The sequence below is a fragment of the Cryptomeria japonica genome, chromosome 6 (assembly GCF_030272615.1).
Source record: "Cryptomeria japonica chromosome 6, Sugi_1.0, whole genome shotgun sequence".
Classification (NCBI taxonomy): domain Eukaryota; kingdom Viridiplantae; phylum Streptophyta; class Pinopsida; order Cupressales; family Cupressaceae; genus Cryptomeria; species Cryptomeria japonica.
Genome location: NC_081410.1, coordinates 93,100,772 through 93,127,750, shown reverse-complemented (window position 1 = coordinate 93,127,750; position 26,979 = coordinate 93,100,772). Strand labels below are relative to the sequence as shown.

Here is a 26,979-nt window from a genome sequence, read left to right as displayed (position 1 = left end):
TTCCTGGTTCTATTTTACTTTTGCTATTGGCAATACTTTTCCCTCGTCAAAACCACATACCTCAAGGACCAATGTCGTCACCATCACAGTGCATACATTTCCATCAATATTCACTCTATGACGTCTCACTTGTTCAAGCAACTTGTGCATGCAATCTGACTGATGTAAAACTTTACATTCAGGTGTACGCCACAATTTGAATGTAGAATCAACATCCTGCATAAATATGGAAACACTCGAATGTATGAACTCGTGCAAATTACTAGTATACAAAATCTTGAAAATATGCCATGAATAGTGCATAGACAACATATTTGCTTTTTAACATTAAACGAGACTACATTTAAAGAACCAAGGTGTAAGTTAAATCTAAAGTTGATGCATTCACTAACAAAATATGACACAACAAGAACAGGCCAATTATGCCCAAAGTGAAATTTTATACTCTTTTAAAAAAAAACCCCAAGATATCTTCCACGTTAGTAGCAAACTTTTAAAGGTTCTAGAATTTTTTCCATGCTAACTTTATCATTAGATCAGCCCTGATGAACACACAACATTACATGTTTGTTGGGTAATGTTTGAAAAGATGACAATAAATCCTTATGCAAAACATAGAATGTCACTACATAAGTAAACATTTGATGTGAAGTTTTACATAGAAGGAAGTGGAATTGGCATAAAGGTTCAAAGGACACAGATAACAATAGCCAACAGATCGCACATGTTGCTTATATGGATCATTACTTTAGCTAGCATGTACCTTAGCCAATTTATGCTCCTACAACATGTTCAAACCTCAAGAAGGCATCAAATGTCCATAACAGGAATGACCTAAACAGAGCAAACTGCAATGGTTTATGGGTCCAGGGTACATACTAACCTTTTGATGCCATATAGAGCACACTTTCATCCAAAGGAATGGTTTTCTTAAACAAACCCAAAATGACCTTTAGGAGCAAATCTATATACTTCATCATACATAACAATAATAAATATAAATGTATGATAAAGTAAATTCCTGATATAATATATTTGGTATACTATAACAACCAAAAAGAATTATGAAAGCTGACATACAAATAGCAATACCAAGAAACTTAGAGAAATATTTAAATGGAATGGGAACTCGTAATGGAAATCACATGTTGAGACCTTTGATTAAATCGGCACATTGCCATTTAAGAGAATACAGAAATTTAGCACTCTGTTTTCCCATCTACCATTACAAAGTACATAGACAAGCCCCTTACCTTAATGAAAGCATCTGGATCAGGACACGTCTGATGTCTTGAAAACTTCAAAGTGTACTCTGCAACTGCCTGACCATCCCTTAATGCAATAGCTTTGAAGAACTCCAACATATTCAGCCTGTCATTCTCAGAGAGCTCTGCAGTCATACCTACATCCAGCAAGACCACATGGGGCTTACATGGGAAAAGGTGCTTACTAGAAGGTAAATCTGATCTCATGCGAACCAGAATATTTCCAGGATGCATATCTGCATGGATGAAATTATCAACCTGCAATAACATCAAGTTTAAATTAGAAAGAAAGTTTAAATTCTTTCAGTTACCTTTTTCATTGACTCTCCAAGAAATTATTATTGATAATAAAGCCTTCAAATATGAACAAAAATTTCCCATCAAGAAATATTCAGTCATAATTGACAATTACTCTGTTGTGGCTTGGAATCTTTGCTTGTAAGTTTAATAGTGATCCACTTCCGTCAGCTTCCAAAATGCATTTCCATTGGATAATGACATATTGTCAGCCTTTAATCATGCAATATGTATGCTAACTGGATAGGATACAAATTAAGCCAATTCACATTTAACTCAGTTTGTGTGGTCGAAAGCTGGCTGGCCTTCACTTCCTGTTTGGCACTAGGTTCCAAATGTTGAATGCATAGATAACTTTCAAGTGACAACTTTGAAAACTGAAAGATGATTCATGCTTGAATGACCTAAACTTAGAAAATTTGTCACATCAATCTGAGGTATAATCCTCTTCTGTGCAAATGAAGCACAACTGTCTAGAAAACTCAACCTAAAGATATTGTAATTCAATCTTAACAGTCAACGCAGAGATACCATGCAGAAAGAGTTATTAGTCAATTTTTATTATAATCTTAATCAAAAATGTAAGACTATTTGAAGCTGAATGGCCTTTATATCCCATTTTAGCACTAAGTTTGAACGCAAACCCTTCAATGACTACAAAATTGACAAATTGAAGCATGATCCATGTTTAAGAGGAACAACATTACAAAGATCATCTCATCAATCCATGTGATAATTTGTATCCCATATGAAATGATTTACATACTGATCAAAATGTTTGATCTCGTGAAAGGATATGACTAAATGAAAGTTTTAAATTTACCATCTGTTGGATGTGTAAACCAATCAAAAAGATAACCACACAAGCTGGTTATCAAAAAATTCTATTGAATAAAAGAAATCCAGCCAAGTGGTATGTAAACTCTTTCACTTGCTTTGAAATTTTAAATGCTATAGTTCATAAAGATTTTGACAGGAGGCTTAAGTCGCAAAACATTTTGGTTTCTGTAATGGGTAAAACCAAAAGTTTAAAGTTTAAAACTTGTTAAACAATGCAGGATAAAATGATGGTATTTCATGTGAAAGTATATGTCAAGATTTTCCAAAAATATATAATAAGGTATAGGTGATCTTTTAGGTCCCAGCCTAGCCAACATGCCAAATTGGTGTCTGAAAACCCATCATGGAAACAAGAAGACTTTTGAGACAAAGCTCAACATTAGCCTCATCAATCTGCATATAATATGTATATACACAATGAAAGTCCTACGGGCAAATTTTCCATGTAAACCTCTCTTGAGATGTATTTGATATGGAAGTTCATGTGAAGAGATTTAAAACATAAACAAAAAGGTGGATTTAAAATTTTAGGCCTTAGCTCGATGTAAGAAACCCACTTGCTGAAACAAGAAGCTTTTGAGGCAAAGCACAAAGCTTGCTATAAGCCAAGCCTTACCTCAATCTGTGTATGACACATCTATTCTCGACAAAAGTCCAATGGACACATCTTCTGACACAATTCAAGCAATCTCCTCCCTCCTTGCCCAAGGAGGGAGGCAGACAAGTTCCTTTGAGATTTATGACAGCCTGCTATTACAGAAATAAACAAGTAATGCCAGTATGACATCAGCAAGTCTTGAGTGTGATTTATAGCCCTTTAACTGCTGGTATCTGACTAATAATCTCTTTTATCTGTTTGGAAAAGGATACAATTGAAGAGGACTATTCTTTAAGTTCATAACAGTCTACTGTTACTGACACAAGCATGTGACACCAGAGTGATGTTTAGCTATTATGTAAATATTGTCATGTCTTAAAACTACTGTATAAATTCCTGACAACAACAAGTCAATTGATGACATCATTCAATCATGCTTTAGCTAGCATTGATTGAATTCGATTATTTTACACCTTGAAAAATCAGCCTGTATTGCTGATGTCATTAGGTTCAGTTTGTTTGAATAGGCATTCCAGCAGGTTGACTGATAGGTGTGATTTGCAGCGTATTGAATTAATTAAATAAGATATCTTAAATTCTAGCTATAATTCAGCAATATACCAGCACCTAGCCATTATCCTTTATATTTGCATGGATAACATTATCAGCCTGCAACAGAATATGATCCGCACACCATATATATTCATGAAGAAAGCAATATTGCACAATGATGCTCTTCTATTCAATATGAACAGGGATAATATATATTGCAAAAAGAACCAGAAGCGTATGAATAAGAATTCTTGTGATTAGAGATGGGGGGAAATGCATCCTTGTGGATTTGTCTAACTGGAAAAATATGAATGCAATGCTGCAGGCCCTCCGTCCCTTTTAAGGGCTGGTTACAATGTATAAGTGCAGTACATGAAAGACAGTTAAATAAAAATTGGTTATAAATTGGGTTCAATAATTGTTGATGGTTCATCTCCTAGAGAGATGTTGCACACCAGGTATGTTGATGTGCTCTGTGCCTTCGAAGTGCAGTTTGGCATGGCACAAAGGTCCTATGTGGCATGAGTCACAACGATATTGTTGGTGTAGTGCACAACCTTAGAATATTGAAATATATTGAGTGCTGGGTGCAATGTGCCGCATGGCACTAATCTTTTCATGTGCTAATGCTGCAGTTAGGCATCAAAATGTAATGACCTAATCTGGCTGACAAGGCACTACTCTTCAATCCTGCAAGAGGAACCACTCAAGTCATATGTGGATTTCTGCCCCTTTGAGATTGGAGCTTGCAATAATATCAACACTTGATGGTAGTCTGCGTAGTGAATGGACCTGACTGATTTGGCCTATAGGTGTCTAGGACCCTAACACAACTAATGATGAGAATAGTGTGGTATGGTGCAAATGTTTGGAAATCAATTTAGCTTGTCTAGTTGCCTTCAATGAAAATGCCCACTAGGGTGGTGCCAAATTGGTGAGGTGCCACAAAAGCTTGTCATTGAACCTCACTTGAGGTAGCTGTGTGTTGAACAATTAAGGAGAAGGCATTGTGTTCTGAGGTAAAGATTGTTAATGCATGATAGCTTTGGTAAGATAAATGATTGAATGAGAGACTTATGAAGTCTCTCATTCAATCATTTATCATATTGATAATTATGATGAAAACCTTCAAGCAATTAATCCTTCATTTAATAACCATTCTTCATTTGCATATAATTAATCTAAGTTACCGGTTCCGGTTCGGATTCAGGTTCAAATTCAGGTACAGATTCGTGGATTCGGCAAATTTTTATTTTTTGGGGGTACAGGTATGGCTTCGTCCGTACACACACACACACACATATATATATGTTCAAACTTCAAACATCAAAATTATATATGTTCACAGTTCAAACATACAATGTAACTTTCCCATACAATGATACATAAATGATAACAGATAAATCATAAATCATAAATCCATAATTGCCAATGCCAATAAATATTCTGATATTGATATATCGTAAATCATAAATGTAATATCATATTCATAATTTGCAAAAAAGATAATATTCAAGTTTCAAGTTTCAACTGATTCAAGTTTCAAAATGTTAAAATAAGATTAAAAAATTTGTTTTTTAATTGTTTTTCTTTGTTTTCTAACCCGTGGGCCCCGTTTTTGGGAACCCATAGGCTTGGATTCACCTGGGTCCTCCCTGGTTCGACCTGGGTCCCACCCGGGTCCTGCCCAGGCGGCTGGGTTCCCTGTGGGTCCTGGCAGGGAACCCAGCGGCCTGGGCAGGACCCGGCCATTTTTGGCAAGAACCGGTAACTGAGTAATTAATCTATTCAGTTCGATCAAATGCTTAATATCAATAATCATCCTATATCATTATTTATGTTCACCGAATTACTAAATCATGCTAATGCATTCCGATTTATATCGGTTAACATAATTAATAGTAAACAAATGATTAATCAAATTAACCAAACACCGATTAGTATCGGGTGTTAATATAAACTAACACCGATTGATATCGGGTTATATGTGCGCCGATTAATATCGGGTGGCATGATAAAGAAGCACCAATTACCATCGGGCTGTTAAGGTTAAGCATACACTGATAGTTATCGGTTGTTAAGGTATAACATATACCGGTTGGCATCGATTGTTAATATGCACCGTTTGTTATTTATATAATTAGCAAAGGGGCACAATCAAGTAATGTCATGATATGACCGGTACCCAATTTGCTATATATATATATCAAATAGTATTTGTGAGAAAGGACATCGAAATTTATAAATGCTCCTCTCACCTACTATACAAAAGAAGATAGTCAGATTTATATCTTAAATCAGTAATACATAAAACAAGAGAAGTAATATAATATAACTTGCATATTGAATATAAATTGAACATCATTTACATGGTATCAGAGCTATAGTTAAATTGAACTTGAGGCTGTTCAATTTTACGTAAAATTCAAATCAAGCATATATTCAACATCACAATCCTATCAATGGCTAGCGCTATTAGATTTGAAGACAGACTCGGAGGAGGTGATGACTACTCCGAATGGAAATTCAGAATTCAAATGATTCTAAAAGAAAATAAAGTAGAATCATTTGTAAAGACTGAAAATAAAGAACCTAAGACTGAACCTGACAAAGCAATTTGGAGAGAAGAAAATGATAAGGCTATCAAAATCATGGTTGATGGGGTAAGGAACAACATTATGCCCATTATCAAGAAACATGAAACAGCCTTCAACATGTTCAAAGCACTTGAAGACGCTTTTGAGATATCTAATGCTAGTAGAACCTTGGCTCTGAAAAGAGAAATAAATCACATAGCCATGATAAAAGGAGAATCAGTCAATGCCTACTTCATGCAAATATCTGCCCTAAGGGATGAACGGGCAACCCTTGGATATGAGATCCAAAGCAAAGAATTAACCCTCATTGCTCTAGATGGGTTGCCTAGCATCTGGGAAACATTCGTCCAAGGCATCAGTGCAAGGGATAACTTCCCAAAATTCGATAGGCTAAAGGTTGACTATCTCCAAGAGGAATCAAGGCAAAATAAGAAAGGGATCAAACAGAAGAATATAGATGAAGATCTTCAAGTTCTAAATACGAACTCAAACAAGAAAGGCAAGCAGAAGCAATTCAGGAAGAGAAAAGGTCGTCACGGCAAGAACTCCTTCAAGAAGGACCTCTCTCAAATTCAGTGTTACAGATGTGACAAATTTGGGCACTATGTTGCCAAATGTCCAGAAAGAGCTAAACAAGCCACATTTGCCAAAACAGGAAAATCCAAAAGGGAAGAGGACTCTGAGAAGTATGTACTCTATTCAGCTCTCACAAATCAAGCATCAAACAAAGTGAACTCCTGGGTGATCGACAGTGGCTCATCTAGACACATCACAGGATTCAGAGAAGTACTAGACACCATGAAAGAGGAGAATGATGAGGAAGTAACTATCAGAGATGATTCTACACACCCTGTCAAAGGAGTTGGAACATGCACCATCAAACTAAAATCGGGTGTATCATTACAACTTAAAGGAGTGTTATATGTTCCAGACATCGAGAGAAATCTAGTCTCAATATCAGCACTAGAGGACAATGGATACAGAGTAACCTTCATGGACAACAAAGTATTGGCTTGGCCAAAGAACTCATCCATCAAGAAAGCTAAAACAATTGGTCAAAGACAAGGCTATTTGTATGAGCTATGTACAAAGCCCAACTTAGCCCTAATTCATGAGACTATAGATGCCAATGAAATCTGGCATAGAAGACTAGGCCACCTAAATTTTAGAGCTTTATCATCAATGGGAGACCTTGTCACAGGTCTACTTAAGTTAAAGCAATACCATTCAGGGGCATGCACAAGATGTGCCCTAGGTAAAAATACTAAGGGTGCTTTTCAGAATAGTACTAGGAAAACAAGTAAAATTTTTAAGTTAGTTCATTCTTATGTATGTGGACCTATGTTCGTACCTTCATCGGGGGGATTTCTGTATTATGTAATATTTGTTGATGACTACTCTAGGAAAACTTGGATCTACTTTCTGAAAAGTAAAGAATCGGAAGAGATCCTTAATAGGTTTAAAGAATTCAAATCACTAACAGAGAACTACTCAAGAAATAAAATTAAAACCCTAAGAACTGACAATGGGGGGGAATACACATCAGAATTATTTAAAGAGTTTTGTAAAAATTCAGGGATTAAGAGGGAGTTAACAATACCTTATAACCCTCAACAAAATGGGATAGCTGAAAGGAAAAATAGGACAATCGTTGAAGCTACCAAAGCTATGATTCTTGATCAGAATCTAAATATCAATCTTTGGGTAGAAGCAACTAGCACTGTTGTATATATTCAAAACAGATGTCCCCACTCTCATCTTGAAGATAAAACCCCTGAGGAACTCTTTACTAAATCAAAACCTGATATCAGCCACCTTAGGATATTTGGATGGCCTGTCTATATTCATGTACTTAAGGAGAAAAGATTAAAACTAGAACCTTCTGGAAAAAGGGGAATCTTTGTAGGATATAGTGAAACCTCCAAGGCTTACAGGATCTATATACCTGGTCAAAAGAATATTGAACTAAGCAAGGTTGTGATCTTTGAAGAAGACTTAGCTTTCAAAAGAGTCCAAAGCTCTCTAGACCCTGAAGTCTATATCCCCACCCCTAGCATAGATAGAGATCCTACTCTTGAGCTTCAGAGGGAGAATCCTGAGGAAACTATAAGTGAAACTCAAAGTCCACCTAGAGAAAACCTCAAGAAAAGACCACTATGGGCCACCAAAACTGTAGCAGAAGCTCAGAAGTTTGTTGCTCCTCCAGGAACCTTCAGGGAAAGCAAAAGGCCTAACAAATTCACTAGCAATGTTGCCCTTATGAATGATCTCTCTAAAGCCGAACCACACAATGTATCGAAGGCTCTTGAACATCAAGTATAGAAGGATGCCATGTCTGAAGAGTATCAATCCATTATGAAAAATGATGTTTGGGAGATTTTTCCTAGGCCAACTAAGAAATCTGTGGTTTCATCTAAATGGCTTTTTAAGATCAAACATGCTGCAGACGGGAGTATTGAAAGACACAAGGCTAGATTTGTAGCTAGAGGGTTCTCTCAAAGAGAAGGAATAGATTATGAAAAAACTTTTGCACCTATTGCCAGATATACATCAGTAAGAGCTATATTAGCCATTGCAGCAGCTAAGGGGTGGAAGGTACACTAGATGGATGTTAAGACAACATTTCTAAATGGTGAGATCTCAAAAGAAGTCTACCTAGAGCAACCTGAAGGGTTTGAATTTATGATGCAGAGTCTCATGTGTGCAAACTCAAGAAAGCTCTCTATGGGCTTAAACAGGCTCCCAGGGCCTGGTATGAAAGAATTGACACCTATCTGTTGACGTGTTTTTTGTACACCACCATACACAGAATAAAATACCAATAGGCATCTTATCCTCTTTTGAGAAAATAGTCTCTAACTGCTGAAGATTCGCGTAAAGGATCAGTTAGGTAGACTCCAAGGTTCTTTTAGTAGGGTCTCTATGTGTGGACAAGCTTCCAGCGGTATGATGTGATTTGCTGTTTCCTCCAAGGGGCCTTACGTATTCCGAAAGTTCAAAAATTTCACTAAACTAAGGAAACTATTCAAAAAATAACAAAAGAGTAGGGTTTGAAAGAGGTCTAATCTAGTCTAACCCTATGAATGACTTAGTATGGACAAGACTTGGCAACATTCAACCAACTTCAATTTTGCCATAAGATAACAACTCAATTGAAATTAGTGCGATCTTCAAAGGTAATAAAATGATATTCAATGCATCAAAGATCATGGACACTACCACGAAGGTACATATCCAAGACACAATAATGATTGAAGATTAGGGGATTCAAAGTATTCTCCAGTCGACCACGCAAGGCGTTCCTACAATCAGCAAGAAGCTAGTGGTTTGGATTACGAATCCTACCAAAGATCAAGTCCCACACAATGTCCTTCAAACTAACAAGCTACTTTGATTGAGCACAATTCAAGTAAATCAAACAACCATGAAGATAACTCAAGAAATTTGCAACAAAACACCATAACTTCAATATTTCATTGATTTCCAAATCATCATGTACAACAATTGCTTGAATTCCTCTCTTCAAACTCAATCTTGCTACAAAATAAAATTGCTTCTAACTCTAATCTCTCTTCTCTATTACATCAACTATTGACTATTACACTATTAACTATTATCAAATGAAATGAAAAATGGGGGTATAAATAGCATCCCCAGTTACAATGAAAGGTCCAGATCGAAAGTAGATCAACGGTCAAGATCATGACACCTAAACCCTAATTAGGGTTTGTTACAAATGGCCTCCTTTTACTGAACAATATTAAATGCATAGCCAAATATTAAATTTGGCACAAAAACCTAGGAGACATAAACCAATGAGAAATAAGATGTCATGTCATCTGTAACAACCTTTCATCTAGAATCTTATTCCCTTTCCAATTCTCTTTCTTAGCATATGCAATGAATCTTGAAACGATTCCTTCGATTTCTACAATTGGAATCTCGGGAAGATTCTTCATACTCTCTTCTAAGTGGATGACCTGATCGAATGCATCTAGAAGAGCTGCGTCCCAAGTAGATTCAAGTTCCTTCGTTCTTTCAATCAAGAGCATGATGGCAAACATCTGATCATACTGCTCATCTGTAACATTTGCGTCCTTGCAAAAGATGATCTTGATTCTATCCTCTAGTTCCTGCATATCCACATCTGTCTCGACCTCGATCCTTCTGCCAAGAATGGTACGAAGTACCTCAAATACTCTGTCCTGGATCGGATTGATCACCTCCTCAACTTGGCCACATCTAGTACTGATGTCTTCGACGAAAACATTCTTCATATGGAGTAAGGTTGACCAATGAAACAAACTGTGAGGTTCTCCATCCAAGATCTTCTCTTGTGCTAAGACCCTCCTTGATGTGTGTCTAATAACTTTCAAGACAGGAATGATAACGTCCTTGGTATGGGCGAATGCAGCTACTGTTATCATCAAATTGTGGATCATCTCAAGAACCTGGATAGCTTGATGAATAATCTTCATCATCCTTGTTACAAACTCTATAGCCACTGTATGAGATCTATCCATCCAATTACTTGTACGTTGGACCATGTTCCTGAATCTTTCTGCTTCATTGATTGATTGAAGCGGCAATGCTTGCACTGGTGATCTAACTGGATCCTGACGTCCCAAAGGTTCATTGATGTGACTGAAATATGTCCTCCATGCACCGACCTCTCTCTCAAGCTTTCTATTCTTCTCCATTTCTTCTCTAAGCTTGTCTTTCAATGCTTCAAATGAATCGGTAGCATCATCTAAAGTCTGCTCTGCTGTGGATGGTCCTAACTCAAAAGTTTGTATATCATATTCCTCTGCTAGGATCTCACCTTCATATTTGTCTGCTGCCGGTGTAGCTATCTGCAGTTTTCTGGATCCAGTCTCATCTCGAATCATCTTGGACATCTTGGTAGCCTTCTTCTTTTCTGTTACTTCATGTGAGCGTCCAACAAGGCTCTCTAAATCAATTGCATTGTCCTCGTCCTCTACTACGATCACCTTGGTTAATCTTTCCTTCAACCAATCTGGGATAATCGATCTAGTTTCTTGAACTTGAATCTCTTTATGCACTACTTCTTCTTGTCTGGGAGGAGATGTTATTTCATTGTCTTCTTTGTCTTCATCTAACTCATAGTCTTGGAGAGATCCATCTGGTGACCCATGCTGTGCCTGTCCTTCCTCCTGCCTATTGTTCTGTACCATAGACTCCATGGATTCTTCCACTTGAATTGTTCTTTTCTCAGGTCTAGAAGAAGTACCGGATGATCGATCTCTGTTAGCCTCTTGTTTCCTCTTGGAAGATTCTCTTTTTCCAGGTCTCTCTTTCCTCTTCGAACCTCTTGAATGGAGATTGCCCTCACTGGCACATCGAAGGTTTCCTTCACCTGAATTTCTAGGATTAGGATTACCTTCACTCACACTAGCTCCACCTTCGGCTGGTTTTTCTTCCAAAGTGAAAGACATAGCTATGCCTTGTCCTCTCAACTTCTGATGCTGAACGTCTACCCATCTGCGAGTACAAGACAAGACTGGTGCCATCAAAGCATCTAAATCCACGACCTCGGGCTCATTCCAATCCAACCTTATTGATTTGCTTTCTCGATCATAGGAAGACTGGATATGTCTGCCACTGTCCTGAGCTTGGTCGGCCACTCTGTAAATCCTGCATTTCCTGATGAAATCCAAAGGCAATCTAGAATGCATTTTCCGTTTCACTTCAAGATCATCTAAGAGATTCATCATAAAATCTTCAATCTGGTACTCATGCCTAAACTTCCTGCCGACTGTCTCCTCTAAATGTCCATGTGGATCAAAGCTTTCTCTCAAAGCAAAAGATGAAAAAGAATACAAGGCTAACTCCTTCTCTGCGTCATCCATAGCTAAAGCATTAGGACATACCTCAACTGAACTACCCAAAATGATAGGTACTGGAACTCCATTCTGATGTCTGTGTCTGAATGCCTTCACATATGCTGCCAACTGTCTTGTTACTTCAAGTAACACAATTCTGTCTGTCAGATATCTCGGCAACATGTATGGAGGTAAAGGACATCCATGCACTCTAATATAAGTGAACTTGGGAAACTGAATGAACCAAGCACCGTACCTCTTTATGAATTCCTGGGCATCCTGAGATAATCTGTTGTGAATTCCACCTTGCAATGTCCTGGTGATGTTCATCGTGAAAGTATCATTAACCAACTTATAGTTGCTCCCTGGCGGATGATGCAAGTAGGCATAGGAATCACAAGCTCTGACCTCGCCGGGTCCTCTTCCAATCACTCCTCTGTGAGGCAGTCCTGCGTACTCAACACTCCTGATCAAGGCATAGATGACATATGAACTCATGTGGAAGGACTTAGTAGCCTTGAGTCTCCTCAACTGTACGTCTAAGCAATGGCTAATCATCCTAGCCCAATGTATCGTACCTTTCCCTTGAACAATCACCTGGATGAAGTAAAACATCCACTTCTCAAAATAGAAGGCATGAGGGGCTCCTGTAACTCGGTTGAGCATGGTAATTAAATCTCTGTACTCCTCCTGGAAATCAATCCTGTGCGGTGTGTTCGGGACCTTGCTCAGACGGGGACGGCTTTTGAGTAGCCAGTTCTTATTGATAATGCTTAGACAAGCATCTGGATCATCTTCGTACATTGATCTGGCTCCCTCTATGCTCTTGTATATCATGTCCCTGTGCTCTGGAAGATGGAAAGCTTCACTTATAGCTTCCTCTGAAAGGTATGCCAAAGTGTTTCCCTCATTGGACACGATCGTCCTGGACTGTGGATCATAGTGACGAGCACACTCGATCATCAACTCGTGGCACTGAACAGCTGGAGGAAAGCCGGCCGCCTTAATGATACCACTCTCGATTATTCTCCGGGCGACAGGTGATGGCTTGCCAATGTAAGGGACCTCTCGAAACTTCTTCGTGCTGAAGTTCCCCAAGTTGGTATCTCCAATGTTGTTCCACTTCAACACGATCTTAGTCTCCACTTCTTCGGTCTTCTGATCTTCTTTCATGAGAGCTGAGCGACTGGTGGATGCTCCCGCCTTCGGGGTCGCCATACCTACACAACATTTCATAATGAGAAGCTAGATTTTGCAATAAATAACATAGATTAGAGAATATATTTTAGGAAACGTCATGAGAAGTCTTTGAGTTATCATTTCCTAAAATAAAACGATTGAGCTAGGAATTCAAAATTCAAAATAACTCAAAATTTAAAATATGACGATGAATAAATAAAACAATAAAATCAAATCGCCATACCTCAATAGAGAGCTAACTCTAGAATGCAAAAAGAACAAAATTCGCCTAGGCAAAATTGAGGTATAAATGATCTTCAACGTGATCTCCTCAAGAAATCAATTTCGCCACCTTTGTCCTCGACGTGATCTTCAAATATCGCCCTTAACGTGACCTTCAAATCTTGGCAAATTCGCTCAATATAGATCTTCAAATATCGCACCACCTTGGAAGTATTAGTGCCACCTTTGGATGATATTCGCACTTCTTCAAACACAATTTCGCACCACCTTTGATTGGGATGAAAGCTCGCACTTGAATGATAAAATAATGATGTAAAAATGATAGTTTTCACTCTCCTTTTATAGCGCTCACCTCTTCCATTCATTAAGGCCGACTTGGTGATATAAATCAATTTTCAAACGATTTTAATTAGATAATAAAGGCCGACCTCCATGTCAAAACGCTCCATTCGATTTTTATTTTTTTTGATTAATTAATTAATTATTAAATGCCTTTGATTTTTAATTAATAAATTTCGATTTTTAAACAAGGCAAAATAATTAATAAATGCCAAACGCAATTTTTTAAATGCTAATTTAATAGGATTTTCAAAACTCATCGATCTTAGCATTTAAGGTAAATTTAAAATGTTCATTTGAGCGCCAAATTTTGAAAATGGAGTAGACGTACCTCATCGCCCTGGTCCCTTGGAGAGGGACAGGAGCGATTCACCATTTTTGTCATGATTTCTTGTAACTTCCACGTTCAACTTCTTCATTTCCACGTTCAAATCACCCATTTCATCGGGTCCTTCAAGTTAGATCGCCTTGCATGTGCGCATAAGTGGCTTTGGATGTATCATCGCCCTTGTCCCTTGGAGAGGGACAGGAGCGATCCTAAGGTTTTTGCTCGAAATTCTCCATCTTGATATGAACTTTTCCTTGTATCATCTTCCAAATGCCATTTAAAACCTTGTGCGTCTTTATCTTAACGTGATTTTCAAAGGATATCATGTGTTTTGGCTAACATCACCCTAGTCCCTTGGAGAGGGACAGGAGCGATCTCCATGTCCTGGCTCAAATTCGTAAACATCTAACCTTTGTTCATCGTTTATTGCCTTCCAAATAGCGTCTTTTACCTTGTCCATCCTCACCTTGCCTTGACTTTGAAGGAGTATGAGTGTTTTTGATGAAATCGCTTTGGTCCTTGTCCAAAGGACAGGAGCGATATGAGCTTTTTAGCTTGTTTGACAAAATTTGGACGTTCCAAACTTTGATATATCACCTTCAAAAGACACCTTGAACCCCTTACGACCTTGTGAAATCTTGTCTTAACGTCATTTTTGCATAAATTGATCAATATACCCAATATCGCTCTGGTCCCTTCCTGAGGGACAGGAGCGAAGTTCAACATTGTGAGCTTGTTCTTGTTTTCTTCAACTTGCAATTATCTTCAATGCGTGAAATGACGTCCTTTCGATTCTCTTGGTAGCTTGACACTTGCTTGTCTTTTGAAATTCATGCCTTTATGGAAATATCGCTCTGGTCCCTTCCTGAGGGACAGGAGCGAACTGGGTCTTAGAGTACAAATTCCTTCAATGTGATGACCTTGGTAACTTGTGCTCGATTGAAATGCCTTGAAACGTCCTTACCTCCTTGTTCCTCATCTTGGAAGGTCTTGATCTTGGAGGAACGGTTTTAAACTTGAATAAGAAGCAATATCACCATCATATCGCCCTGGTCCCTTGGAGAGGGACAGGAGCGATTCTAGCTCTTGTGGTCTTCATTTCACTTTATCACCTTCAAAGTTATATTCAACGGGTTCGTAATGCGCCCTTCCATTCATCCATGCCTTGGGATCGATTGAAACTGGATAAGAAAATCATGCATAACAAAAATCGCTCTGGTCCCTTCCTGAGGGACAGGAGCGAACTAGGCATTTTGGGTCCTTGCTGACGTTTCAAAATCTTCAATTTGTCTTCAATGAGTTCATTTCATCGTCTTCCTTGCCATCAAACACAAACTTGCCTTGATCTTTGCCTGAATTTTGTCCTATGAAGAATATCGCTCTGGTCCCTTGGAGAGGGACGGGAGCTATAATGCATTTCGCCCTGGTCCCTTCCTAAGGGACAGGAGCGATTTTGGCATTCTGGACCAATTTTTCTTCATGTTTGCTCTTCAAGTTATATTCATTTGATAAAACATCTTCCCTTGGACCTCTTCGAATTGTCAAGTCGTCAAAATCTTGCAAGGACAAAGCAAAATTTGATTTGTAGCTCCGGTCCTTCACTGAGGGACAGGGGCGAACTTGACCCCTGGAGGCATTTCCGTGCTCATGAAAATCTTCAATTTATATTCAACGGAAAGATCACGCCTTCCTTGATCATTTCCAACTCGAAATTCATCTTGACCCTGCAGGAATAGTAAGATATTTGAAAACGAGCTCCTGTCCTTCACTGAGGGACAGGAGCGATTTTGCTCCTACAGGCCAAAATAACATGATTTTATACATTTTATCACTTCACAAGGCGAAAACAAATCATTTTCAATGCCCGGGATCAAAAATCAAAAAAGTCAAAATTTGGTCAAAATTAGTCAATTGGACAAAAATTCACATTTCATAATCAACACTTAGACAAATCTAAGCTCTGCATTCAAAATTCCAATTGAAAATAGACCAATTTGGCGAAATCATTGCATTCAAAGTTTGCATCCTAGAAAAGGAAGCTCAAAAAGCTCTCAAAACTGACTGGATTCTGGCTTGAAAAGACGTTAATTAAAACCCTAAGGCTTGACCCTAAATCCAGACAACTGACTGACTAACAAAATCCTAAAAGCGAAGCGAAAAGCGAGCGAAAAAAGGGGGTCCCCATTTGCAATGGGGCGATGTGTGAAATGGTCACAACACTATCTCTCAGGACTAGGCTTCTCTAAAAATGATGCAGATCCTAATCTCTACTACAAAGGAAATAAAGGTGATATGCTAATGTTGATTTTATATGTTGATGAATTATTAATCACAGGAAATGATCATCTTATAAATCAATGCAAGAAAGATCTATCCAAAGAATTTGATATGAAGGACTTAGGACTCCTTCATTACTTCCTAGGATTGGATGTATGGCAAAATTCTGACAACATTATACTAAACCAAGGAAAGTATACCTTGGATATATTGAAGAGATTCGGAATGCTAAACTGCAGGCCCATGACCTCGCCTATGGAAAGCAATCTACAGAAACTTAAAGAAGCAGCAACAAAGTCACAACCCACTGACTCTACTCAATGCAGACAAATGATTGGGTCCTTGATGTACCTGGTGAATACAAGGCCAGATATTTGTTATGCAGTTAATGCCTTAAGTCAGTTCATGTGTGAACCTAAGGAGATACACCTAGTTGCAGTAAAGCACATCATGAGATACCTACAAGGTACTCTAAACCTTGGTCTCAAATATGAGAAAGTTGACATACACCTACATGGATTTACAGATTCAGATTGGGCTGGAAGTGTAACTGACAGAAAAAGCACCTCAGGGTGTTGCTTCAGTTTGGGTTCAGCCATGATATCTTGGATCAGCAGGAAGTAGTCCTCTGTAGCTCAAAGCTCCACCGAGGCAGAATACTTTGTAGCTTCTATGGCTGCTCGAGAGGTAATATGGCTTAGAAAGTTGCTTGTAGGGTTGTTTGGAGAACCTATGAAACCCACCATTATACACTGTGACAATCAGAGCTGCATAAAACTTTCAGTTAACCCAGTGTTCCATGACAGATCCAAGCATATTGAGATCCCATATCACTATCTCAGTGATATGGTAGACAGAAATGTAATTCAATTAGAATATGTTTGTACATGAGATCAAATGACAGATATTCTAACCAAAGCTCTTTCCAGAGTGAAGGTTGATCACTTCAGAAAAGGTTTAGGTATGATAGAAAGGTAATTTGCTTTGTAATCTGTATTTACATATCAATAAGATGTTTAATGTGTAAACTTCTTTGTCATGATAAACAATTTTGGATTTTTATCCCCTGAGTTCTTATCTAAGAGGTGACGATCCCTCAAGATAATGAACACTTGTATGGAGACATTATAAGGTGACGATCTTATAATGTCCAAACCAATTATCATGTTGGATCTCTGGTGTGTCATGGATGTGCCATGATTGTGTTGTGACAAAACATTTGTATAAAGTGTTAGTGCACATATCACAACTTGGATAAGATGAGAAGTTAATCCTTCTCATATGATTATCCTTAAGTATTGTGTGTTTAGGCAATACTGATATCACATGCTTAAGTGATATCCTGTCATCACAAGATTGACGTGATGGACATTTGTATCACGTGTTTAGGTGATACTTCATATCATGTGATTAGGTGATATGATCTTCTAGAGTGTTAGATTGAGTAAAGAATGCTAACTATCATTTGAATTGTGATGCTTGAATATATTGTTTGCATTTATCTTACCTAGCTAAGAGGGAGTGTTAATGCTGTAAAAGTATTGTAATTTCCAATTTAATGAACAGGTTATATGCAGGATGGTGTATTTTAATTTTGATATTATGACTATGACACTAATATTGCCATCTTTATTTTACTGCAGGTTAGGAGGATGAACACGTATCGATTTCAATGTCATCTCCTTTGGTTTGAATGATGTATAAGTAGTAGGATGGCCAGGATCAAGTGGCACCTTGATCGGACATGTCTTTTAGACATGTCCGACCAAGATGTCACTTGGTCGTGACCCTTACCAACATTAACCGATCCATAACTAATCGGTGCTACAAACATTAATGTATCGGTATAATGATAACAGTGCTTCTACCCGATAATGAATCGTTTAATGCTTATGAACATACCCGATGGTGAATCGGTATCACTGTTAATGATAACAATGCTTATAAACACATCCGATCATGAATCGGTATTTGTTAATTGTTTCAGATAAAACATACCCGATAATGAATCGGTATCAAAGCATATAATAATGGATCAATATAAAGTAAACAATAACAATTACGGTTAGCATTATATGCTATCGGGTTAATACCCCGATAGCACTTTAGATTGACGCTTAACATAGTTAAGTAGATCGTCAATCTAATCCATCATTATCCAATATCAATATCATAATTATGATCAATGTTATAGTCTAATAAACATAAAGCATGAATGAGTAAACTAATAACAGAGTAGAGAGTTAGGAGAGTCTTATCTTGCAGAAGCTACTAATGCATTAACAAATGCATGATAGCTTCGGTAAGATAAATGATTGAATGAGAGATAAATGAAGTCTCTCATTCAATCATTTATCATATCGATAATTATGATGAAAACTTTCAAGCAATTAATCCTTCATTTGATAACCATTCTTCATTTGCATATAATTAATCTATTCAGTTCAATCAAATGCTTAATATCGATAATCATCCTATATCATTATTTATGTTCACCGATTACTAAATCATGCTAATGCATTCCGATTTATATCGGTTAACATAATTAATAGTAAACAAATGATTAATCGAATTAACCAAACACCGATTAGTATTGGGTGTTAATATAAACTAACACCGATTGATATCGGGTTATATGTGCGCCGATTAATATTGGGTGGCATGATAAAGAAGCACCGATTACCGTCGGGTTGTTAAGGTTAAGCATACACTGATAGTTATCGGTTGTTAAGGTATAACATATACCAGTTGGCATCGATTGTTAATATGCACCGTTTGTTATTAATATAATTAGCAAAGGGGCACGATCAAGTAATGTCTTGATCGGTCATGACCGATCAAGGCATTGCTTGATCGTACCCAATTTGCTATATATATATATCAAATGGTATTTGTGATAAAGGACATCAAAATTTATAAATGCTCCACTCACCTGCCATACAAAAGAAGATAGTCAGATTTATATCTTAAATTAGTAATACATAAAACAAGAGAAGTAATAGAATATAACTTGCATATTGAATGTAAATTGAACATCATTTACAAAGATCCCTGGTTCTAAGATGTCTGGATCAGCATTATGCAAATTTTGTGCAACAAACCACACATTTCCAAGTGATGACAAAGATACCACTATGAAGGTGTAGTATTGTCGGCAATTGCATTCCCTTGCAATTTCACCTACACTTTTCTATCGACTTTAACGTTCATTCCCCTATGTTTGTGTAGGTTCCTTTCAGCCCTTGGATCAGCCTTTTCCCCTCTAAGGATGCTTGGGGTCCCTTTCCAACGACTATCTTTTTGCATCAGTTTTTTGTTGAACTTGTGTTTCTCTCGTCTCCCACCAATTTTTAGCGTGATTTGTTAAGACACTAGCACATAACACAAACATTCACGCTAGTGTCCCGAGACATTTTATTATTCAAAGGGCATTTTTGAGTGTTTTGCCACTTGTCACCTACCCAAGTCAGTGGAAATGGCTCAAGATGATTCAGTAACGATTCGATGGCATTTTCTTTCCCTGCTATTCTCACTTTTAAATCTATTCACTACACAAACTCTTTGGAAGTCTCTCTCTCTCTCTCTCTCTCTCACTCTCTCATGACAATCTTCACAGCCTTCTTGGCTTCCTCAAGCCTTTCTAGTAACATCTTTGTTGTGTCTTTGAGCATCTTGGGATTTATTACATCCCTAATCTATCAAATCATTTATCATTGTATCTATTTATCTTTTATCTATCTGTCTATCTTACTATTGTGGAGGTGGAAATACCAAAACAGGGACTTGACTGAGGTAAGTCCCCAAACATCTTCCATGTTCTTTGTGTGTGTAGGTTTATTGGAGATACTAAAAGGCATAGAGGTTTGCTTGTAGTTATTTAGTTCATTTCTAATAGAATAATTAATTCTCTTAGTCAATTACCTTCTTTTGTGGTTCTATTAATGGTCATTTAGTTAGTCATTAGTCAACAATTGCTTCTTTTATAAGAACGCATAATTTGCTTTTTAGTTTTAAGCTTTTTAGCTTTATTTAGCATTTTAAGCTTTTTCAAGCTTTAGATTAACGGTTTGTTCTTTTTAGAACACCGTCTTGTAATTCCTTTATATACACTTGTATATTCATAATTAATTCATCCAGTTGTTTTGAGCAATCAATTTTTCATGGTATAAGGGCAGGTCGATGGGGTTTTATAGAGTTTGGCGAATTTTAAAAAATAAAATTCGTAAGCCCTTACCTAGAATTTATTTCCAAAAAAATTTTAATCAATTTTTTTAAGGCGGATTTGTTCTCTTGATTTTCCATTACAATACTAGGATCACAAGAAGATGGCCATGCATAGTAATCATAGGGAGTGCTCAATTAACCACGGGCAATGATTCAAATCATTGTTGCCCTCCCAACCATAGACGATATGTGCTATTGTCACCCCCGAGCACGAAATAATTTCTCTCTATATATATATCAAATATGAACAACACGATGCTTTTACAATAATCAAGTACAAGGGCCAATGTGAATTGCTTCACTCCTTGAAGCTCTATGCATACAACAATTCACCACACAAAGTGATTTATAATAATCGCACTGTAGAGATGAATTTAATATATGAAATCTGAACTGTATAAATCACATTCGATTCTACTGAAGGGAGATCAACCATATATTCCTTCTTGCACCAATAATAAATTCGACTGCTATGAAGAAAATTGATCTGCTTATATGTATGTTGGATCCAAACTTCTTGATGTGTGTATCTTCAATCTGCTTGTGTATATGTATTCAGTTCGAACTTGCTGTGTGTGTATGCCTCTGAATTCACTGTATGTGTATACTTCCAAATTCACTGATAATTTCGATCTGTTGTGTATATGATTCGATCTGCCCATACATATATTCATCGTCTGCTTAGAGAGAGGGAGACGTTCTTTTGTATCCATCCGTGGATCATCCAAACAACACGACTCCTTGACCAAGTCGGTTGTGCTTCTTCAATCGTGCCTTTCCCAAAGGTGGTGGGTTAAGTGATAACCGATTCTCATTAACCGATAACACTATGTCATTATTGTTAAACCATCACAATTATTAGATAGGATCAAATCGTATTTATTAAATACGAATTTGTAATATTCAAGATAACAATTAAATCGTAGTAGACAAATGTGTAAGGCCAAAGGCCATACACACATTTGTAATTGCTATGTCGGCCTGAAGGATCCGACAATAGCTATTATATTAACACTCCCTCTTAGCTAGGGAGGAATCCTTCTAGATGTCTACAAGACACATCACCTCATCATGATGTTGACCACAATGGCTACACCCATATGTGGAAGGGAAAGATATCACCTCACTGTGATATCAAGCATTATGGCTTATCCACGGATATCACCTCACGTGATATCCACCATAGATATCTCCTCATGTAATATCCACCATTATGGCTTATCCATAGATATCACCTCACATCATATCCACCATTATGGCATATCCATAGATATCACCTCACGAGATATCAACCATTATGGCATATCCATAGATATCACCTCACGTGATATCCACCATAATGGTTTATCCATAGATATCACCTCACATGATATCAACCATTATTGTGAGATCGTCACCTCACAATAATGGTGAGATGTACTAGTGTTCATCATTGTGAAATCATCACCTCACAATGATATTCACCATGGCTCATCCAATGGGTAAACACAAGTACTAGAAAATCATCACGGACTCTCTCACGTGATGTTGTCATGGTGTCACACACATGACATCCACCATGAACCATATTAGAGGGTGGAGAAGGGCTTACACCTCAAGTCTCTCTCAAGGAGAAATGCAATAACAAGAGTTTACACTTTAAACATCTTTTGAGGAGAAGAATACATTAGTATATATATAATCAAATCAATGAAGCAAAGACTCAATCTCCACTAGGGCTTCATTCTCCACCATACCAAGCTTACCTCGAAAGTACACAACCTTTATTCTGAAGAGAGGCTTGGTGAGAATTCCTGACGTCTGCTCATTAGTACTAATGTACCTTAAGTGAATAGCATACCTTTCCACCATATCTCTAACATAGTGATACTTGATCTCCACATGCTTTGACCTTTCATGAAATACAAGGTTGGAATCTGCATCACTCTTAGTGTATTCCAAGCTCACCAAGTATTCATCTATCCAAGAATATTATGACCTAGAAGTCAACATAAAGGCCATCGGACTCCATCCCATGAATCATAGTCCTTTGATTGATCACTAGAGAAACCATCTTGACATGGTCCACTCCCTCTGGACCAATATGACCAAGATTCTCGGATATCAATCAAAGCACATCCTCTTAGCTGCTCCCTCTATCACGGAAGCATCCTCTGCTCACATGGTCCCAATCATGGAAGATATCTTGCTTCAAGAGACTCTCATCATCTGGTATGATCCACACATGGCTGAATGTGCTGGATTCAAGACCACCTTGGACCTACTGTCATAGCTCGACAAGGAACTCTTGACACTCCTATCAAGTGCACAACTTTTGTAATTGCACTCGTGCTCTTAGGAAGATCTGTAGCCATCTTTCTCAAGACTGGCAAGGCGGGCAAGTTTCTGATGTCATAGCTGTCATAAGCAGATATCAACGCTTGGGTTGGGCATCCCGACAAGCTGTATAGGCCTCCCTCTCGAATCATCAATCTCATAAGATTGAGCCCTGCACAAATGCCTCGACAAGATTCCTAATGTATCGTACTTCTTTTCCTGCAAAACCCATCCCGAGGGCCAAGGAAAAGAACAAGAGCATAACGAGGCAAATAACTCTTATAGTACATATAGGAATACAAATAAGAGGCTAACTACAACAAGCAAATAATAGTGATACACGAGATAATAACCAAGAAAAAAAATGCTTATCTCATTATCCAAGCTCCATCTGGCTTTGGATAAATTTGCAACCCTTACAAGTAACATAACAGCAGGCAAGCCTTAACTACTAAGGTCTTCAAGTGTCCCTTGCAATCACACATGCACTTGCACATACACTTGTAATAATCTGTTATTAAACATAGCTCATAACAAAAAATTGATAATGATAAATTAGATGTCTTAAATTGTATGTAATCATAGCTAAGGGCTACAGGACTAAACCTTACACATGGGCAGTTCTAGTCTCATGAACAAGAAGGCAATCATTTAGTCCAATGCATACAATATGAATAGACAATTAACAGGAGCATAAGCAATGCACCATATACTATTAGATAAATGTAGTAGTAGGGAGAAGACTTATCTTATCAGTTTGGTCCTATCATCCAATGAAGGTCCTAATCTCGTATTTCAATTGCCATTGACAGATGCAAATCTGCAAATTTTCCAAGGCTGAAGATAGAAATGTCACTTCTATAAAGAGAATCATCAAAGTCTAGCTGGAAAGAAGTGGCCCCAACTTCCTTCTCATTATTCTTGGCATCGTCCTCAATTATAACCTATATCCAAAAATCTCTCTCTACTCAATCTAAAGATGAACTCTATCCCCTGTCATATCTTTCCATTCTTAAGCTCAAGCTCCTCCTCAAAACTGGGGGAATGCACTAACTGTGGCAATGGCTCTTCAAGTACCTGCTCTGATACCATGTTGATTTTCCATTACAATACTAGGATCACAAGAAGATGACCATGCACGGTAATCATAGGGAGTGCTCGATTAACCACGAGCAATGATTCAGATCATTGTTGCCCTCCCAACCATAGACGATATGTGCTATCGTCACCCCCGAGCACAAAATAATTTCTCTCTCTCTATATATATATCAAATATGAAAAGCAAGATGCTTTTACAATAATCAAGTACAAGGGCCAATGTGAATTACTTCACTCCTTGAAGCTCTATGCATACAACAATTCACCACACAAGGTAATATATAATAATAGAACTGTAGAGATGAATTTAATAGATGAAATCTGAACTGTATAAATCACATTCGATTCTGCTGAAGGGAGATCAACCATATATTCCTTCTTGCACCAATAATGAATTCGACTGCTATGAAGAAAATCGATCTGCTTATATGTATGCTAGATCCAAACTTCTTGCTGTGTGTATCTTCAATCTGCCTGTGTATATGTGTTCAGTTCGAACTTGCTGTGTGTGTATGCCTCCAAATTCACTGTATGTGTATACTTCCAAATTCATTGATAATTTCAATCTGTTGTGTATATGATTCGATCTGCCCATACATATATTCATCGTTTGCTTAGAGAGAGGGAGAAGTTCTTTTGTATCCATCCGTGGATCATCCAAACAACACGACTCCTTGACCAAGTCGGTTGTGCTTCTTCAATCATGCCTTTCCCAAAGGTGGCGGGTTAAGTGATAACCGATTCTCATTAACCGATAACACTATGTCATTATTGTTAATCCATCAAATTTATTAGATAGGATCAAATCGTATTTATTAAATACGAATTTGTAATATTCAAGATAACAATTAAATCGTAGTAAACAAATGTGTAAGGCCGAAGGCCATACACACATTTGTAATTGCTATGTCGGCCTGAAGGATCCGACCATAGCTATTATATCAACATGTTCAAGGGTTTGCTAGGCGAATTTTTGCAAGAGGGTTCTCAGATTCTCTTTTGCAAGTTTTCTCAGGTTTTTAAATAGCAGGTCTTCTTGTTCTGAGGGTTTGGTTGACGTCTTTTTTCTCGGGACGAGCTAGGGTTTCTGATTTGTTTTTGTTTTTTGAAAAATCGCGAATTTTTGTGTTCCGGGACTCTAACCTTATCGCGTTTTTCAAGGCCAGAGTGACTATGGCGGCGCATATTTTCTTTATGGCGGTAGCGGCAATTTTTTACCTGTAAATCACGATTTTGTTTTTCACGTTTTTACTGCGACCTACAAACTTCTCCATTGCGATTTTCTTTTTGCGTTTTTTGTGGGTTTCAATACCCACATTTTTGGTGCGCGGAAGACAATTTATTTTTTCGTGGGCCCGCGCCTATTTCTTTCGGCCATGAATTTTTGTGTTCAGCGCATAGCACCTAGGGCACGACTCTTTTGCGAGGTTTTTTGGCAAGATTTCAGAGAAAATATTTTTTTTCCACAACCAAAAGTTTTGTTCTTTGCGTTTTTCATGAATTTCGCGATTTTCTAGGTAGAGATTTTTTGTCAACGGGTCGTCTACCAACGTCTAGAATATTCTTTCTTCAGATTATTTTTTCTTTCCAGAAAATTTATGTTTTGTTTCTGCAGAAATATATTTCGGGATTCATGTCAATCCAGTTTTTTTAACTAATTTTTTTTTAAAAAAAATTAACATTTTTTTTTTCAAATTATTATTTTCTGATTTTTTTAGAAAATTTTTAGGGTTCAAATTTGCAAAAAAAATTAATTTCTTGGTTTTCAACAAACATCGAAATTCGTGTATTGGGGTTCGTGCTTTGAATTCCACTCCAGGGTTTCAAATTCTTTGTGCAGTTGCTTCTATTCTGATTTTTAATCAACTTCTTTTGTCTCTTACCTTCACTAGGTTGAACGTGTTTCCGTGATGGCATCTTTGACCAACATCATATTGGAACACAGTCAGAAGTTCAACAGCTACACCTTCAACACCTGAAAACAACGCATGTTGACGATATTCGAATATCGTTGCCTTAATCAAATTGATTTGGGCAAGGCCTCTCATCCTACAGGTCCCATGGTCTGTCGGTTTTCTGATTTTTTCCACAAAAAATCATTGGAGGGTTTTGCTTAATTTTTTCCTCAAAAATAAAGCTTTTGCCGCATGATGTCTGGTGTTTTGTCGCGCGAAATTTTAGGGTTTTCACGATTTTTTCCTCAAAAATTGTTTGCTTTCACAATTTTTTCCTCAAAAATTATTTGCAGGGTTTATAATTTTTCCTTCAAAATTATCATCTGTAATCTGCAAAGTTTGCATGGGATTTTGGTTATCTAGGTTTTACCATTTTTTCCACAAAAAAGAGGATTTGTAACCCTCAGATTTCTTGGTTTTTCGATTTTCTCTTAAAAAATTGTGAATTCTCTTTAAGAGGGTTCCTGTTTTAGGGTTTGACGGCCATTTTTTCCACAAAAAAGAGGATTTGTAACCTCAGATTTCTTGGTTTTTCGATTTTCTCTTAAAAAATTGTGAATTCTCTTTTAGAGGGTTCCTGTTTTAGGGTTTGACGGTTTTTTCCACAAAAAATCGTTCTTTTTGTTGCAGTCAAGTTTCGGTCGCACCTAGAGTTGCTGAGGTGAACATCTGCAATCGTGGTATCTTGCAGTCTGTTTTGGAGTCGCTAGAGCAAATAGTGCTCAGTACTCTTCTGCAAAAGGGTTTGTCGATTTTTCCTCAAAATCATGGTTTCAGGCTTCAGTAATTCGCGTGTGAGGATAACATCAGCATGGATAGCTTCTGGTACTCTTGGTCATTTATATTCTGCAGATCCTGGGAGAGTCTTCATAGCAGCAGAGTGTTCTTTGCATTGCATTTGTGATCAAAAGACCTGCAGTGTCTTCTGTCAGGTACTTAGTTGATACAATGACCATTAAGGGAGGGTATTAGAATAATTAATTCTTTTAGTCAGTTACCTTCTTTTGTGGTTTCTATTAATGGTCATT

At 37.5% G+C, this 26,979-nt stretch overlaps 1 protein-coding gene across 1 annotated transcript in view; it reads right to left on the bottom strand.

Annotated features, from left to right (window-relative positions):
• Positions 1-26,979, bottom strand: part of LOC131039694 (uncharacterized) — a 122,898-nt gene that overhangs the window by 737 nt on the left and 95,182 nt on the right. Inside the window, exons 4-5 of the mRNA XM_057972491.2 lie at positions 1,254-1,523; positions 61-216 (exon numbers count right to left, since the gene is read on the bottom strand). Coding sequence (XP_057828474.2) covers positions 61-216; positions 1,254-1,523 — 426 coding nt within the window. The remainder of the gene's footprint in view (positions 1-60; positions 217-1,253; positions 1,524-26,979) is intronic.